Source organism: Fragaria vesca, linkage group LG5 (genome assembly GCF_000184155.1).
Source record: "Fragaria vesca subsp. vesca linkage group LG5, FraVesHawaii_1.0, whole genome shotgun sequence".
Lineage (NCBI taxonomy): Eukaryota > Viridiplantae > Streptophyta > Magnoliopsida > Rosales > Rosaceae > Fragaria > Fragaria vesca.
Window position 1 is genome coordinate 10,886,425 of NC_020495.1, and position 13,411 is coordinate 10,899,835.

At 39.1% G+C, this 13,411-nt stretch overlaps 3 protein-coding genes and 1 pseudogene across 4 annotated transcripts in view; 2 read left to right on the forward strand and 2 right to left on the reverse strand.

Annotated features, from left to right (window-relative positions):
- LOC101304675 overlaps window positions 1-2,288 on the reverse strand; it is a 9,837-nt pseudogene extending 7,549 nt beyond the window's left edge. Inside the window, exons 1-6 of the transcript XR_184660.1 lie at window positions 2,084-2,288; window positions 1,601-1,678; window positions 1,393-1,455; window positions 937-984; window positions 695-841; window positions 5-108 (exon numbers count right to left, since the gene is read on the reverse strand). The product of XR_184660.1 is annotated as a transportin-3-like (transcript). The remainder of the gene's footprint in view (window positions 1-4; window positions 109-694; window positions 842-936; window positions 985-1,392; window positions 1,456-1,600; window positions 1,679-2,083) is intronic.
- Window positions 2,289-3,616: 1,328 nt separating this feature from the next.
- Window positions 3,617-6,661, forward strand: LOC101306640 (polynucleotide 5'-hydroxyl-kinase NOL9-like). Its single transcript, XM_004301243.1, has 9 exons — window positions 3,617-3,804; window positions 3,888-3,985; window positions 4,088-4,121; window positions 4,604-4,764; window positions 4,979-5,162; window positions 5,596-5,776; window positions 5,953-6,052; window positions 6,360-6,487; window positions 6,608-6,661. The coding sequence occupies exons 1-9, from the start codon at window positions 3,617-3,619 to the stop codon at window positions 6,659-6,661; spliced, it is 1,128 nt and encodes a 375-aa protein (XP_004301291.1).
- A 778-nt stretch (window positions 6,662-7,439) lies between these two features.
- On the forward strand, window positions 7,440-9,763 carry LOC101306928. The gene is made up of 3 exons (XM_004301244.1): window positions 7,440-8,190; window positions 8,396-9,169; window positions 9,261-9,763. Exons 1-3 carry the CDS (start codon window positions 7,440-7,442, stop codon window positions 9,761-9,763), a joined length of 2,028 nt encoding a protein of 675 aa, XP_004301292.1.
- Window positions 9,764-10,488: 725 nt separating this feature from the next.
- LOC101310418 (serine/threonine-protein phosphatase PP2A-2 catalytic subunit-like) lies at window positions 10,489-13,410 on the reverse strand. The gene is made up of 6 exons (XM_004299571.1): window positions 13,009-13,410; window positions 12,366-12,480; window positions 11,979-12,087; window positions 11,796-11,873; window positions 11,050-11,241; window positions 10,489-10,966 (listed from the first exon to the last, which is right to left on the reverse strand). The coding sequence occupies exons 1-6, from the start codon at window positions 13,259-13,261 to the stop codon at window positions 10,793-10,795; spliced, it is 921 nt and encodes a 306-aa protein (XP_004299619.1). The 5' UTR covers window positions 13,262-13,410; the 3' UTR covers window positions 10,489-10,792.
- Window position 13,411: the final 1 nt, after the last annotated feature.

A 13,411-nucleotide genomic window follows, 5' to 3' on the forward strand; every position in this document is an offset into this window, starting at 1 on the left:
CAAACATGCTGTCAATATGTTAAGAGCAACCTCCATTTGAGAAGTAAGTTCTTTCTCGAATTGCCGGCGTCTTTCCGGGCGAGCTGCTATCTTGTAGTTGAATACTTCCTGATTGTACAGAGATATAGAAAAGTCAGGAACGTGCGAAAAAGTAGGCACGAGCATGCACGTAGTACATTATTTGGGACATATATGAGACCACTAATAACAACATGATAATGTTTTGGAATAAATGAAAGTCCTCAGTTAAGTGAAAAGACCCAAGAACATATATGGTGTCAAATAGTAACTGTTCTGAGTACAGGACAAGTATTTCCCAGCAACATTATTATTATTGACACATCTTCTCTTCTTCTTTCATTTTTATTTATTTATTTTTTTCCATATTTTTTTTTTGTGAGTATTGCGATGTTGTAGCTATAGATAACACCCATTTTACTGCACTTAATCTATTCATCAGGCCTCAGATATCTGGTACTCCACATGCCAGAGTGGAACCAAACTCAAAACCACTATGACAACCTTTTCAGTCTACAGACCAACCAATAACTACCATGTGGCATTACTTAATTTTTATGAAGTATCTTCAACATTTAACATGGACCAACACATTAATTATATTGCAATCAGTCGCCTACAGTGCAAAATATAAAAGGTAAAATATCTAACTAATATATATATATAGCATACATACCTCAGGCAAAACTGTCAGTAACTCTAAAAATCCGGGTATATATTCTGGATGTGAATTCATCTCATCCCGAAGCCAGTTTACTATACCACCATCCCCCCAATCTTCAGCAGGAACGTGTACAGCCAGAGCAGCAACAGCAATGCTAATCTACAAAGGCAAGCTATTCAGAATAATATCCTCTTGGCTCTTAGGGTTATAAAATTATTTAATGAATGAATGTCCATGTAGCTCCTGGTTAATACCTGAGTTCTGACTTTAGGGGCACCCTTATGGAACTCTCTCAATAAGTTCTGCAATTAAAACATCCATGAACAAGATACTGTTAAAGTTAAGACACTATCCGAAGACAATAAATAAGCAAACAAAAAAAAAGTACAAGACAAAATCAGTAAGCTAGGTGAGAACATAAGGGCAACCCACTATGAGTGATAAACAGCTATGTTAAACTTGTAAGAATCCTACAAGAGGAGAACCTAATCACTATTCACGGGAACTGAGATGAAGTCTAAACTTCCTTTGGAGCCCTTTTACTCCCTTCCTATCAAACCATCCCATCATTTTGATATATCAATATAGGGTTTGTTCTAGAGGTTTATCAAGTAATATGGCACCCAATAAATGTATACGTACAAATTCAGCAACTCTACATATAAAAATTAATTCAACAACAAGAAACGTGATAAGGGACGCTCACTCACATTTAAGGAATCGCGCAATGGGCGAAAAGCTTCAGAAGGTAGTTCTTCAAAATCTCGTTGTACCTGGAGAAGATAAAAAACGAACCAACAATCAAAAACCAAAGCAGCCATCATAACCTACATAATGTTCACAAATTTTGACCACTGCATCTTAAACATCACCGGCAACCTAAGAAAAAAGCAGAAACCAATAGGGAAAGCAAATTACCTTGCTTCTAAGGGTCTGGGAGCAAAATATCAAAGTTTCCAGATTGCTAGTGGAGTCGTGAAGCAAGTTATCAGCAACCTAATCGAATAGCAGCACATTAGAGCTTCTACAATGAGTCAATACAATAAAGAGATAGCTGCAGTGATAAAATCAACTCAGAAAATGCAATACAAACACACAAGTAATAATCATATTCTCCACAAAGTAACCGAAACAAACTTCGGAAAATCTTTAAAAAAAACACACACACAAAAATTACGCCTGTAAATTCCACAAAGCCTAAACACGGAACATCAAAATTCACCGTTTTCTTTCCAATTTCAAAATTTCCACACATAAAAAATCACCTGAGCAATCACAAAACCACTTCCTTTTCACACCGCTCGATTCAGATTACTCAAAACTAAACCTAATCAAATTCGAACGCAACACTCACCGATCAACACCTCACAAAAGCTGAAAGAGAATCCAAATCTAAAGTACCTGCCAGGCGTCTAGGGTTTTCTGGAAATTCTGCAGAAAGCGATCGGCTTCCATCCGAACGGCGTCGTCGGGATGATGGTACAGTGCGTTTAGGGCATCTTTCACAGTGTTCTGGAGCTCCATCGTTTCTGCCAATCTGGTCACTCCAGCTTAAGCTACTGAAGCTCTCTTGCTCTCTCTCTCTCCGGTTTCGATTTTTATCGGGCTTTTTTTTTTGGGGGTTTTTGGCGCCCCGGTGAGACAGAGAAGGCTTGGGATTTGAGGCCGTCTGATCTGAGCGACGAGAGGGGTTTGACTCTTGGTCAACGTTCCGCTGTGTAAGTGTGTTGGTTTTTTAAATTGAAAGAGATGGGTGGTGGGGTGGACACGTGGCGTAAGATTAGATGGGTGTGGCAGATCGGGAAAACGCTTTTGAGTTTTAACCGCACCAACCAGAGGTGGGGAGAGGGAGTTGGCCGGCGACTAGAGTAGTAGAATGAAGATACTGTGCCAATGGAGTTGTTTCTTTTCAAAGAATGATGGGATGATTTTGTTTCTTTTTTAGTTGGAATTGAAAAGTAATTCTGTGGTATCATTCGTGTGTGTTTTATGTCTTTTTTGGAATTCTCGATAGAGTTGAATGAATTGAATGTCGTCACATTGTTAAAATAGAAAACTATGATACAATGTGTTATACTGTTGTTCACATTTTTGTAAGATAGTTAACCGGATCGACGGAAAAAGGTATGAACATCAAATTGAGACATTATAATATAACGCTTGTTTGACATTTTACCAAAAGTTGGCTATATCTTGGACCCTTAGATAGAGAAATTATTATATGACCGATATTTGACAATTTGCGAAAACGTAACTGATCTTTGACAATTTACGAAAAACTAACTGAATCGAAAGTCATCTAACCATTGAATTTAAAAATTGTTATACATCACATATTTAACATTTTGATAATTGAATCAAGAACCGAGTGATCGCCAAATAGAGAAATTATTTTGTAAAAATAAACTGAATCGAGAATCATTTGACTATCACCTTGGGAAATTTATCACCAAATTAACATGGTTGGTCCACATATGAAGGATATGTTGTTGATTGGTTCAATTCCCCGTTCAGCTTAGCCTAAATGAAACAATGTTATTGAACTCGACTAATATTAGCGACACGTGATATTCTTAAGAATGATTAAACGTATCATCCGTTTAATTAATGTGATATGATTGAAGACCTGATCTTAGTATTACTTTTACGTGAGGATACTCGTAATACACAGGTGGAAACAGCTCTCCTCCAATATATACATTTGCAACATTGTGACTACTTTAACAACTTCGTGAATCAATATCGAATTAGGGAATTTCATTCTTTAACGTTCGATCACTGGACCACTTGCACCCCAATGACTCCGGAAAACATACACGTAGCATGAGTGCATGACCCGAGCCCATGCGTATTTCATTGAGAAAAAACATATAAATTTCAAAAGCCGCTGCTTCACACAACTTCAAAAGCACACAGTAAACCAACCCGAACCGAATGGCTTCAATTTCAGGACCCGAGAACCCGTCGCCGAACATATACATACCGCCGGAATGGTCCTCCGCCGCCGAAGCCGTCGCACACGGCTCCCTCACTTCGCTGCCGCCTATTGTCTTAGTCTGCGGCGCCAAGAACTGCGGAAAGTCCACCTTCTCCCGCTACCTCCTCAACACTCTTCTCCTCCGGTCAGCTGCTCACTTCAAATTTGTACTCAAGTTTTAGTCTTTTGCGTTTAGAAATATTAAAGTTTGGTGCTTTTTGTTAACAGGTATAAGAAAGTTGGGTACTTGGATACTGATGTTGGTCAACCTGAGTTTAGTCCTCCTGGGTTTCTATCTCTCACTGTGGTAGATGAAGTTACTCCAGGTAATTGTTTCTTTAGTTTCTGCTAATTTTTTTTTTTTTTTTTTTTTCTGGGTGGAGGTTTTGCTAATTGTTGTTGTTTTATTTTTGCTTGGTTGGATATAGATTTGACAATCCCACATATGAAGACGGCAGAGAGGTATGTAGTGTTTATATTCCTAGCTATGTATTTTTTTTACTCGGGAGTAGAATGGTTATGGTTTTTAGGCTGTTAGAGTTGTTATGCATTGTTGGTTTCTTCTTTTACTGAAATGCATTTTGTTACCGAGACAAGGTTTGTTGAGTTTTTCGTTATTCTACCTTTAGAAATGGGAAGATCCGAGTTTGTTTCATCGACGATATAGTAGAGTTGACGCCTTATAGATGTGGAACAGTTGAAGTTCTTAGGAGCTAGTTGATTGGTATGGACACTTGGGGGTTAGTAAGGTTCAGTTTGCCTCTGTAGTCACCACTACTGTATGTGGCAATTGAGATGGCAAAGACTGCATGAAATGGAGTTTGGAGTTAATGTTAAGACAACGGTTACCAGTTCATGACCCACATTACATGTTCAATACATGAGATCTTTTTAAATACAAGTTATTTGATCCTGATGACTGATATGTTGTCTCTGTCCATCAGATGTTTGTTCTTTGGCGATGTTTCTTCGAAAAGAAATCCAACAACATACTTAAATTGCATATTTGCTTTATATGATGACTATCGCAAGGAGTATTGCAACAGTGATGATTCGAGTAATATTGGATTGCCTCTCGTTGTGAATACACCTGGATGGGTGAAAGGTATGGTGTTTAGCTTGGTTTAATTGGCCCCTTTTAGATGCAATACTTAATCTGTTTCCCAGTGAGATTTGAATTAACACTTACTGAAGTTCCACCCTGGTCATGAACTATTTCAGCCAAGGCCCAAGTGGCTAGCTTGTGATTCTTCTTTGATGAGGTTTTGGGCTGTATATAGAATACTATAATTGATTTATTCCTTCCTCTTGTGTTTTAGGTATTGGTTATGATCTTTTGGTGGATATGCTAAAGTATATTTCCCCTACCCATGTTGTTAAAATAAACATATCTGCTCAGAGTAAGAATCTACCAGATGGGGCATTCTGGTTAGATGAGGATTATGATGGTATGATAAATCTAACAGAGATCAGTTCAGCTCGCCAGGACTCTTTGAATAGATCGTAAGCTCTCTGTCTTCTATACTGTCTGGAATACTTGAATGCATCTTTTTTGTTGAATGCATCTTTTTTTTGGAAAGTTCTACTTGAATGCATCTCATTAGTACAGTTTTTGCTTACCCACCTTGTGAGTAGATTCATCAATGGTATTTTCTTTTCCTTACTTTTTTTTCCTTTTTTTTTTTTTTTTTCTTTTTAACTACTAGGTTCATTATTATTTAGTGTTCATCTTTCCCTTGACCTATTTGTTCTAGCCTAAGTGCCAAAGTTTTGTACTTGAAAAGAACTTGTAGGACATGATTGTTGTTGATTGAAGTCTGAAATATCATTTGATGCAATTGTTTATTTAGCTTTTTGTGCTTTCATAAGTAGCATATGCTTTCTAGAAGATGAGAATGCTGGGTTCTGTCTATATCTCATCTGCATTATGTTGCAGGGTTCTAGTCCAAAAGGATGCAAGGCTTCTGCGCGATATACGTTTAATGGCTTATTTCAGGCAGTGCTTTTCAAGTAACTTGAACATTTCTACAATCAAAGAACTAGCTCATGCTTTGGCATCTCACCCTCCTTATGAAGTTCCCATATCTAGCATTAAGATTAGACATCTCCATTGTCAGGTTAGTTCTAACAGTTGATTGACTCACTGCATATTGTGGCCATTCAATCTTGGTGTTTGACATTACTACTCGATTTTAGACTATTCCTGTTTTTGAAGGACATTCATGGATTTTGATTATGTGTCAACATGGGACTTGTGATCAATGTCTATAATAGTAAAATTCTTCTGTGCTAGGTTCCAGGTACTGAGATCTTCTACAGTTTGAATGGAAGCATTGTTGGCTTGGCCGCTAGCTCTGAAGGCCCAAAAGATTTACCTTGGTGTTTTGGTCTTGGTAAGTTACTTTTGCAACTTCATGCTGCCACAATTATCTGATTGAGTGTGTGAAGGTTCGTGAGCGCTCATTGTTTTATATATTCCGGCTCTTGTGTGTCTGGAATTCTGGATTAAATGATAGATTTTCCAAAAAAAACAGTAATGTAGTTCCAAAGACAAAATTTATTTCTTGAAAAGTTTATTTGTTTGAATGATCCATGGATGTTTATCTGATTCTGGTTATATTTATTCTTTTATTTTGGTGTGAAAAGTGAAAACAACCAGATGTTCTGATGCTACCATTTGTTTGATGCCTGTTGAACTAGGAATTGTGAGGAGCATTGACACACTCAAAGGCTTGCTATATGTTATAACACCTGTTCCACAAGGCACTCTGGAAAAGGTCAATCTTCTGCTGCAGGGTTTTATCCAAATTCCTACCAGTTTATTGCAGGTATTGAACCCATCTAAATATCCACTTCTTGAATAATTGCAAATGTCATCAAGATGTTCTTTCTGTTATATATCAAAGCAAGAGCGAGATTATACTCATCGAATCAACTGGTTTCTTCAGGTCCAGGGGAGCAGATCTCCTTATATGTCTGCAAATGTTTTGTCTTCAGGCTAGCACCTTTACAGTTGCTTGTGTTTCATTGACCTTCTTTGATTATTAGGCTAAGTAGTTACTGTCTTTGTAAGAGATCAGCAAGTAGTTAGTAACCTTCAGGCAGCCTTTTTATGTAATGGAATAAATCTTACGATAATAGTTATTTATATTTGAACAAAAGAAATTACTCTCTTCGGTAACCCATTTTTCCTTGAATGAACCTTTTCTTTCATCAATACGAGCTTACGTTTGTAATATGAAATTAACTCTTTGATCTTTAAAAATTAAAAAAGAAAAAGGAAAACAGAAAAGGACCATGATCAACCATAATGGAAGGCACATCTTATCATGACAGGCTATTCTAACCTAAAATCTCTTCTGGAACAGAAAGCTCGAGTATGGTAAATCAGTGGTTTAACTCTGTTCCCAGGGAAACGCTGACGTTTTTCTTATCCAATTGGTTGGATTGTGCATGATAGACCGTTATTTCAGGTACATAATTAGCCTAGGAACCGCCATTTTTCCCAAGCTTGTTTTCTATATGTAGGCAAATGAATTCCACCACCCAAAACTTAAAACCTTGATTTGGAACATTACCCTTCTCCTTAGACTCAAACACACAACAGGAATAGAGGAAAGGTCATGATCTAGGCACAAAGGTCATGATCTTCCATCTCATCAGCCTCTGAGCACTCTCATTTTTCGACTCCATGTTCGTAACCCCCTTCAGTTTTCAATCTAAACCCGCCAAAAGTTCTTGGTATTATACGTTTGTTTCATGAGTTCAAACAAGAAGACAATGGCAAAGGGACGCTTCACCCTATTTGTGGAGCAAAACATGGGACAGCTCCCACGTTTCATGGTCTATGCTGTGCTCGAATGGGTCTTGATCATTCTGCTCTTCCTTGATGGCTTTGTTGCGTTTCTTGCCAATGAGTTTGCCAAGTTATTTGAGCTCACAACTCCCTGCTGGCTTTGCACCAAGATCGATCACATTCTCGTTAACAGAGGTCGTGATTTCTATTACAATGATTCCATATGTGAATCTCACAAGAAAGATGTTTCCTACCTTGCTTACTGCCACAACCACAAGAGGCTATCTGACATAAGAAAGATGTGTGAGGCATGTCTTCTTTCATTTGCAACCGAGAAAGAGTCTGATTTCGACACATACAAGTCCCTAGTTGGGATCCTGCACAAGGATCTTGAGTGCTTTGTGGAGGATGATCAACATCAAATTCAGCTGAGTGTGCCTGCAGCAAGGACATGGGAGGATGCAGGGACCATTGAGAAGAGTAGGGACAGCATGACTATAGGGTGTTCGTGTTGCGGTGCGCCATTGAAGTTGAGTCAGTCTCCCTCCTACCCCAAAGGGAAAAATGTAACCGCGCTTGCGCAGGCTCCTACACCTTCTCCACGAGCACCCTTAGGGAAAAATGATGATGCTCCTGGTTTGGACTTGCCCCCTATTCGATACTCAGAACTCAAGTTTATGTCTGAAAATGAGTCCGAGCTTCCAGAGGATGAGTATGGAGCACACTCAAAAAATCGTGAGTCCCCTAAACACATATTTACTTTGGTATCTTCACTAGTCACCTATGCTTATGAAGAGTTTAAGCTAATCATAATTCCAATAGCTCTTAACAGTAAGTTTATGGATATGTGTTTTCCAAGCATGAAATGATTTAGGGGATGGAATTTTTGTGTGTGCAGAAAAGGAAGATCCGAAAGCTGCTACACTGCCACTATTGGCAGAAGGTGATGAATTAACTGATGATGCTAATAGGACTCCCCTATTTGGTAGAGGAAACAAGTTCTTTGGAATACCACTAACAGATTCAGCTCAAAATAGTCCTAGGGTGGCTATGAGGATCTCAAAGAAATCACCACTTGAAAAGAGCGAGTTTGTTTTGGAATCGGTTGATGGAAATCTTCCAAATGATACGGATTGTGATTCAATTTTGCAACGTCTGAAGAGACAGGTTCGCTTGGACAAGAAGTCCCTAATGGCTCTGTACATGGAACTTGACGAAGAAAGAAGTGCTTCAGCTGTAGCAGCTGACGAGGCAATGGCTATGATCACAAGGCTACAAGCAGAGAAGGCTGCTGTTCAGATGGAGGCATTGCAGTATCAGAGAATGATGGAGGAGCAGGCGGAGTATGACCAAGAAGCCCTGGAAGCAACATATGACTTGCTTGCCAAGAGAGAAGATGATATGAGGGTTTTAGAGGCTGAAATAGAGGCTTATAGGGAAAAATATGGATTATTGAAGGAATTTGTCTACAAGGACCAAGATGAGGCTGCTGAATCTGGTAATTCTTCAAGCGCAAACAACGCGCAAAATGATCAAGCTGGGTCAGCAAAGGAGGAGAATGCAGTCGACACTGCCCTTGCTGAAAGTTTGAAACCACTGAAAGGGGAGAAGACCTACCTCCTTGGGCGGCTCAAGAAACTAGACAAGAGAAACTTATCAAACTTGTCATCTAATGGGTTTTCCTTGCCGGATGGTCTGAATGAGGATGAGATAGGTAAAACATACAACCATAAAAGTTTAAAATGAGTATGAATAACTGTTTTGAATCTTCGAAAAAGGAATACTTACTGTTTCTGGTACTGCAGGAAATGGAAACAAAGCTGCCCTAACAAGACAATTGTCCCTATTGTCCCATCTTAGTGATAGGGTGAAGGCTCTTGAATCAGACACTGGATTCCTAGAGTATGCTGCTAAGTCACTTGAGAAACATAGTGAAGGAACAAAACTTTTGACAGAGATAACTCAAAATTTACAGAAACTCCGGCACCTTGTGAATCTGCCTACACTGCCTACACCACCTACAGAGGAACAAAACAAGATGGCTCCGGAGGAACACAGGAAGGAGCAAAACAAGACACCTTTAGAGGACCAAAAGAAGGAGCAAACTAAGACGCCTACAGAGGAGCCTCTAGAAGAACAAAAGAAGGAGCAAAGCGAGCTAAACAAGACGCATCCGGAGGAACAAAAGCAGTCTGTTTTTGCTCGAATGTTTTGGGGCCAAACACAGTCATCGGAGGAACAAAAGCAGTCATCTCCGGAAGAACAAAACAAGACGTCTTCAGAGGCACAAAAAGATGGACTACCTTAGAAGTCTTCTTCTCTAATCTCTGTAGTTCTGCTGGTAATTCTTATGAATCATACAAACTTTTACGTCAATATTCTTTCCCCTATTACTTTGATTAGATAGAATGAAGCTTCATTTACTAAGTTCCGTAATTTTGAATTCTTCATTTACCAACTTTTCCTGGATTATGCATGATCAGTAGCTTAGTTGACTAACCTGTATGTCATCTGCTTTGATGATGAAGATGCTAGGATACTGTTGGTGTTTCGTACTGCCACAGATTCAAAGAAGGTAGAAAGGAGGGGTGACACAGTTTTCACGGCTGACAAGCAAAGACGGGAGGACCTGGAGGACCAGAAGGACCTTGTGAAATCTCCTCAAATGGATTGCTTGAACTGTACTAATTCACTAGAGCTTTTCTCTTTCAGTAGACTGTTGCTTCATGTACGGATCCAAAAGCATACGATTTTTCTGTAATTATATTCACTTTCTAAATAGACCTTTTTTCCCCAACTTTTTGCTCCATATACATCGACTCATGAACTTACGCTATCCTTTGGGAGTGCAAGTTCAAGAAGTAAAATGAATTCCTGACCTAAAAGAGCTCATGAGGACATAGCAAATAGCAAGTGGATTTGTCCAAGGTGCACATAGGACAGCCATGACATAAGTTGGGGTTTGTCTATTCTAGAGTCTAGATATGTCTAATGCAATAAGCCTCATAGATTGATCTGATGCAAGAAGTTTGTGAGATTGAACATGGAAACAAACTTTCTATTACCAAAATACAATGTAGCCCTTGAAACACATAGCTTGTCGCTGTGGTTTCCATCCATCCTTTTCAACTATTTCAATACAAGAAGCAAGTGTTACCAAGAATATTCTATAAATCACATGAATTAAGCAAAAAAACAACTCTAACCAAAAGAATGATATGTTGTCTTTCCGTCTCTTTCTCAACTGAACATCAAAACTCATCTTCTTTGTGAGACAAATCTACAAAATCACGATAAGGAACAAGAAGAATAGCTAATCGGTGGTAAGTTATGTGGATCACAAAAAATAGTCTGGAGTTCTTCGTGTTGTATCGGGTTCAACTTGGCGAGGTGCTGGGTCAAATTGAAGGAAATTCTGCTCCATGTTCTCTCCAATCTCAAGGATTGCAGCCATATTTCCACATCGATAGCAGTAATTTGGAGCACTAAATACCGTTACAACATTCTTTTCCTAAAATGATAAAGCAGAATTCAAAAAAATTGAACTTTAAAAGCATTAATTTGAAAAGATATTTCTGCTTCTTATGAACTAACCTGGCACCAATTGTAGCCTTCCATAACAAGCTGGTGAGCTCTAGAAATAAGACTCAGCCCATTAGTATGGTTAAACTGTGCTGCTATATCTTGACCAAAAGTATACCCTGCACCTCGAGGAGATATTCCCCAACCGCATCGATCATCCGGGTCCGACCACAAGAGATCGCACATTGGGCCCTCATGAGGAACCTGCTCAAGGGAAGAGTATGATTAAAAATCAATTCCATACATGCATTACATACACCATGATATGACGATGTCAGACCTACTTATACAAGAGATGCTTATGGCTGTATACATTTACATCTTAAAAATGTCTAATATGAGAGAGACTGCAAAACAAGCCTCACGTAATTGTTCGGTAGTGTTACGGTTTAAGTTGTCTCAGCTTCTTCTATCTACATTTATAAGCGAGGATGTAATATTGATAAAGCATAATGGGTTGGTTAGATAACAGACCAATTCGACTCAGGCTGTATTTCAGAAAAGTTAATAGCTGGCAAGCAGATCGGGTCGGTTTGCAAGATCAGAGAGGGTTTTAGAAATATTAATCTGCAAGTTTAAACTTTGAAGTGCAAAATACTCTGTGACAAATAATGACTCAATTAAAAAGTTAAAAGTTGGGTCAGTTAGTCATGTTAGTCTGACATACATTGAACAGACTTGCTAGGAAGAATATTTTAGAGGAGATAAACATGTAATAGCGCTCTGAAGTACACATGAAGTGGAAAAATTTACTGTACCTCCTGTATGCGATCAAGAGCCCGAATATTGTCCAAGGTATCCAAAGAGGGGGAAAGTCCACCATGCAAGCAGAAGATCTAAAAGGATCATAAAAATCAAAAGAACACTTGTTAAGTGAGCTATGGGAATAGCAGGGTAAGAGAGTATTTCAAGACATTAGCATTTACATATAAAACTAATACCTGACTCTCAATTAAGGCTGTCAGTGGCAGATAATCAAAAAGGTCAGTGAAATGCTTCCAGACATTGGCATTTCCATATTTCCTCAAACACTCATCATAAAACCCATACCTGAAAAAGCAAAAGTTCAGATATATTAACCAGGACTTCTGACCCTTAAACAATAGTCTGGTACAAGTATTTCAATGAAACTTAACATTTCTATTCACAGGTATTCTTCATTTCAATAAATGAAGCTGATAAAAAACCATCTACAAGATATTCAATTGCTTCCTCAACAAGACTAAACAGGAGTTATTTCACATTAGGAGTCTGTTCCACAACCTTCACTAATATTACTCATGAGGTTCCACTTTTGGAATGAAAACTTGAAAAGAGTAAAGACTTACACTTGAGTAATTTGCCGACTCTCATGATTTCCTCTGAGAATTGTAATTCTATCTCTGTAACGTACTTTCAGGGCCACTAGAAGTGTGACAGTCTCCACGGAGTAGTATCCTCGATCTGCACAAGAAAAAGGAAAATCTCAGGATTACTGAAAAATGCCGTGAACACCATGTTCTACTGTCAAATAACGCTAGACTGATCCTCAATAAACATACATATACAACTAATTTTCCCTATTGTATGACATACAACCAAAGATCTACAAATTAGGACGGATGAACTATGATCAAGTTCAAAATAGGACATAAACCACCTCATTTAAAGAACAGGTCACACCTGCGGGTTCTATTAAACTCAAAAGTAGAGTATTGACTAATCCAATCTACCCAGAACCAAGTCAATATCTAAGTCTTACAGAAACTTAATCTACATTCCTAGACAATGATCTATTACCTAAGCATCTAATGAAGTAACAACAAGGATAACCAGCTTCTGTTACATTTACATATCGAAACTCGATACCGAACCTATCACATTACCTAAAACTCATTCCAATATCAAATCTTCACCCACATATGAAACGAACAGCTAAATCCAATTCACAAAAATCAAGCAAGAACAAAAGTGTGAAATTCCCAAACTGACCTACATAGTCGCCCATGAAGAGGTAGTTAGTATCGGGAGCGCTGCCGCCGATCCGGAAAAGCTCAACAAGGTCGTGAAACTGGCCGTGGATGTCGCCGCAGACGGTGACCGGACACTTGACCGGCTGGACATTCCACTCCTCGACGAGGATCGTCCTCGCCTGCTCGCACAGCGTCTTGACCTCCGCCTCCGTCAGAGGCTTGCACTGCATCAGGTGGTCGATCTGGCGGTCCAGATCGGCGTTCGGCGGCATCGTGGTGGAGATTTCAGCTCTTGATTGGTGGCGCGGGGGGAGCTGGACTCGCCGGAAATAGAGCGGAGCGGAGGTTCTAGGTCATCGTAGATTGGGGATTAGGGTTAGGGTTTGGGAAGAGAGAGAGAGAGAGAGAGAGAGAGAGAGAGA

Coding starts and splice junctions, on each gene's coding strand:
- LOC101306640 (XM_004301243.1), top strand. CDS start 3,617: ATGGCTTCAATTTCAGGACCCGAGAACCCGTCGCCGAACATATACATA. Junction 4,765..4,978: donor TACACCTGGATGGGTGAAAG/GTATGGTGTTTA, acceptor CTTGTGTTTTAG/GTATTGGTTATGATCTTTTG. Junction 5,777..5,952: donor TTAGACATCTCCATTGTCAG/GTTAGTTCTAAC, acceptor CTTCTGTGCTAG/GTTCCAGGTACTGAGATCTT.
- LOC101306928 (XM_004301244.1), top strand. CDS start 7,440: ATGGCAAAGGGACGCTTCACCCTATTTGTGGAGCAAAACATGGGACAG. Junction 8,191..8,395: donor TGGAGCACACTCAAAAAATC/GTGAGTCCCCTA, acceptor CACTATTGGCAG/AAGGTGATGAATTAACTGAT. Junction 9,170..9,260: donor TCTGAATGAGGATGAGATAG/GTAAAACATACA, acceptor CTGGTACTGCAG/GAAATGGAAACAAAGCTGCC.
- LOC101310418 (XM_004299571.1), bottom strand. CDS start 13,261: ATGCCGCCGAACGCCGATCTGGACCGCCAGATCGACCACCTGATGCAG. Junction 12,481..13,008: donor CTTCATGGGCGACTATGTAG/GTCAGTTTGGGA, acceptor TTTCTTGTGCAG/ATCGAGGATACTACTCCGTG. Junction 10,967..11,049: donor AAGGCTACAATTGGTGCCAG/GTTAGTTCATAA, acceptor TTATCATTTTAG/GAAAAGAATGTTGTAACGGT.